Genomic DNA, 2,236 nt, shown 5'->3' on the forward strand with positions numbered 1-2,236 from the left:
TTTATTTTTAAAATTCTAAAAAATAATCCAACTTGCTATATGTAGCTATAAGATATTATGTAGCTAGGACATTAATGAAATTTCTCAGCAAATCAAATTTTAATTTCTTTCCTCTTGAAAGTAATTGTTGTGTCAAAAGAATTTTCTAATTCAAAAGTTTATCTTATTATTTCTAGTATATTTTACTTTAAATGTGTTTAAAACTATTTTAATAATCACCTACTTTTAAAGCATGGTACAAAGAAGACTTTATCAATATCAGTGGGTTTTGTTTTGTTGATTTCTTTTTTTTTTTTGAGACAAAAACTGAAGCATACTTTAATAGAAGCTGGCTACATGACAGGTGGTGAACAACATTCTGGGATACTCCACGTGACAGGGGGCACTTTTCACAGGAAAAAGCCCCCACGTTAACAGGCTGCTGCTATTCAGAGTGTGGTCCCACCTCTTGCCCCAGGTGCAGTAGCAGAGCACAGTCTGATCTCCATCCAGGGCCCCCCCACCTCTCCTCGAGAAGAGCTGACTTCTGTCCTCTTGTCCATGGTCACTGCACAGGCACCTGGAGCATCTTCTCCCTCTGTCGTGGGTCACAGAAGAACTGGAGTTTCTTGGGCAGCAGCGTCACCTCCACACGCATGGCTTCATACTCCTTGATGTCAATGCTGAAGGACCCACCTGCTCCCTCAGGAAGAAGCAACGTACACCGGCTGGCTTGGAGGGACTCAGAGCCTTCAGGACACACGTGAGGGTCTCTCATCTTCTGACTTCCTATACTTATAAAGTCACTTTTACTGACAGTATCTGGTTCAATGTTCATGAAATCTTCTGTGCCCATCAGGTCAGGTTGACTGTTCCGTGTTGTGATGGATAATTCAAGGGTGGACAGCTGCACTTCTTTCCAGACCTCTGGCTCTACCTTCTGAGAGTTGGCATCCTGCGAACGTGTCCAGTATGAGGCAAGTCTTTGGAATATCCTCTTGTATAAAGCAGGCCTGGGAGGCTTCTCTTCTGGTTCACTGGGCGGCCTCTCAGTGGGTCCCATGTACGAGATGGAAGCCTGATGTATCTGAGGCCACTCCTTAAGAGTACTAAAAAAGTGAGCAGCTTTGGTTTTTAATGGTCCAAGATGCCAATACTTGCTAACTTTGACTTCTGCATCTCTGTAGGATCCCCATCTGAGGCCAGATAATGCAAACACAGGCTGTTCCTTTTCTCCCTTGATCTGCAGCACATCAAGTGGAATAGTTTCTCCTTTCACAATGGCCAGCATGGCATCTGTAATGTGCTGGACTTTGTTTCCACTTTCAGGGAAGAGTGTATGGCTCAAACTGCAGGTCTGTCCCAATGGGATAAATCCGATGGGAATCTTACTGAAGGTAACCTCATCTACTCTTCGAAGAAGTCCAGTAACAACCTCCTGCAGGGTTCCATCTCTGCCTGCGACAATGATCATGTCTGTGTTTTCCATTAATTCTAGCAGCTTCTTGACTTGTCCTTCATAATCTGTCTTGACTACAGTCACATCCATACCAGATAAGTGTAAAATTGGGGCAGCATTCTTTTCAAAAAGATTTCTGGCTTTTCCTTTGCAAGCTGCAGGGTTGAGAAAGACAGTTGCCTTCTTCACTTGTGCATTGGAAGGAATGAGTTGATTTCCAAATATCTGGGCTTCTTGACAGGCTGCTCTCCTTAGTAGGTTGTCACAGTGTTTCCCATATAGCCAATGTCCTCCCCAGGTCAGCAGGCAGGCACCAAATGTAGTTTTCTTCCAGTGGTTCCGAAAGGTTTTGACAAGTTGAGTCATCTTCTCTGGCTTCAGCTAGTCCACCAGAACCGCCTGATCCGCCGCCCAGCAGTGCCTCTACCGGCCTCGATCTGCACCCCGAGCTCCACGCTCTCCGACCTGGGCCACCCTTCGGGTGTGCCCGCTTAAGCTCTTCCCTGTTGATTTCTTTTTAACAGAGATAAAACTGTACCATATTGGTAAAAAAAAAAAAAAAAGCCCTCATTTTTCAATGGTTCTGTGCTGTTTAAAACAAAACCAACCAACTCAACATTCTATATTTGAGAGTTTGTAATATAGGCCCATTTATATTCCACCATAAACCATGGAAATTAACTGTGGAAATAAGAATCCTTGATCAAATGTTCTAAACTAGATAACACAGTATTTAATTAGACAGTTTTACTGTCCTTGTCATCTGAATGTGGAGTAAAAGACAGATGTGATAAAATT

General features: G+C 43.3%; 1 protein-coding gene across 1 annotated transcript; it reads right to left on the bottom strand.

The window, feature by feature from the left end:
- Nucleotides 1-385: 385 nt before the first annotated feature.
- Nucleotides 386-1,874, bottom strand: LOC122729253 (acylglycerol kinase, mitochondrial-like). Its single transcript, XM_043968009.1, has one exon. The coding sequence runs from the start codon at nucleotides 1,802-1,804 to the stop codon at nucleotides 545-547; it is 1,260 nt and encodes a 419-aa protein (XP_043823944.1). The 5' UTR covers nucleotides 1,805-1,874; the 3' UTR covers nucleotides 386-544.
- Nucleotides 1,875-2,236: the final 362 nt, after the last annotated feature.

This window comes from Dromiciops gliroides, chromosome 5 (genome assembly GCF_019393635.1).
Source record: "Dromiciops gliroides isolate mDroGli1 chromosome 5, mDroGli1.pri, whole genome shotgun sequence".
In the NCBI taxonomy this organism is placed as follows: Eukaryota; Metazoa; Chordata; class Mammalia; order Microbiotheria; family Microbiotheriidae; genus Dromiciops; species Dromiciops gliroides.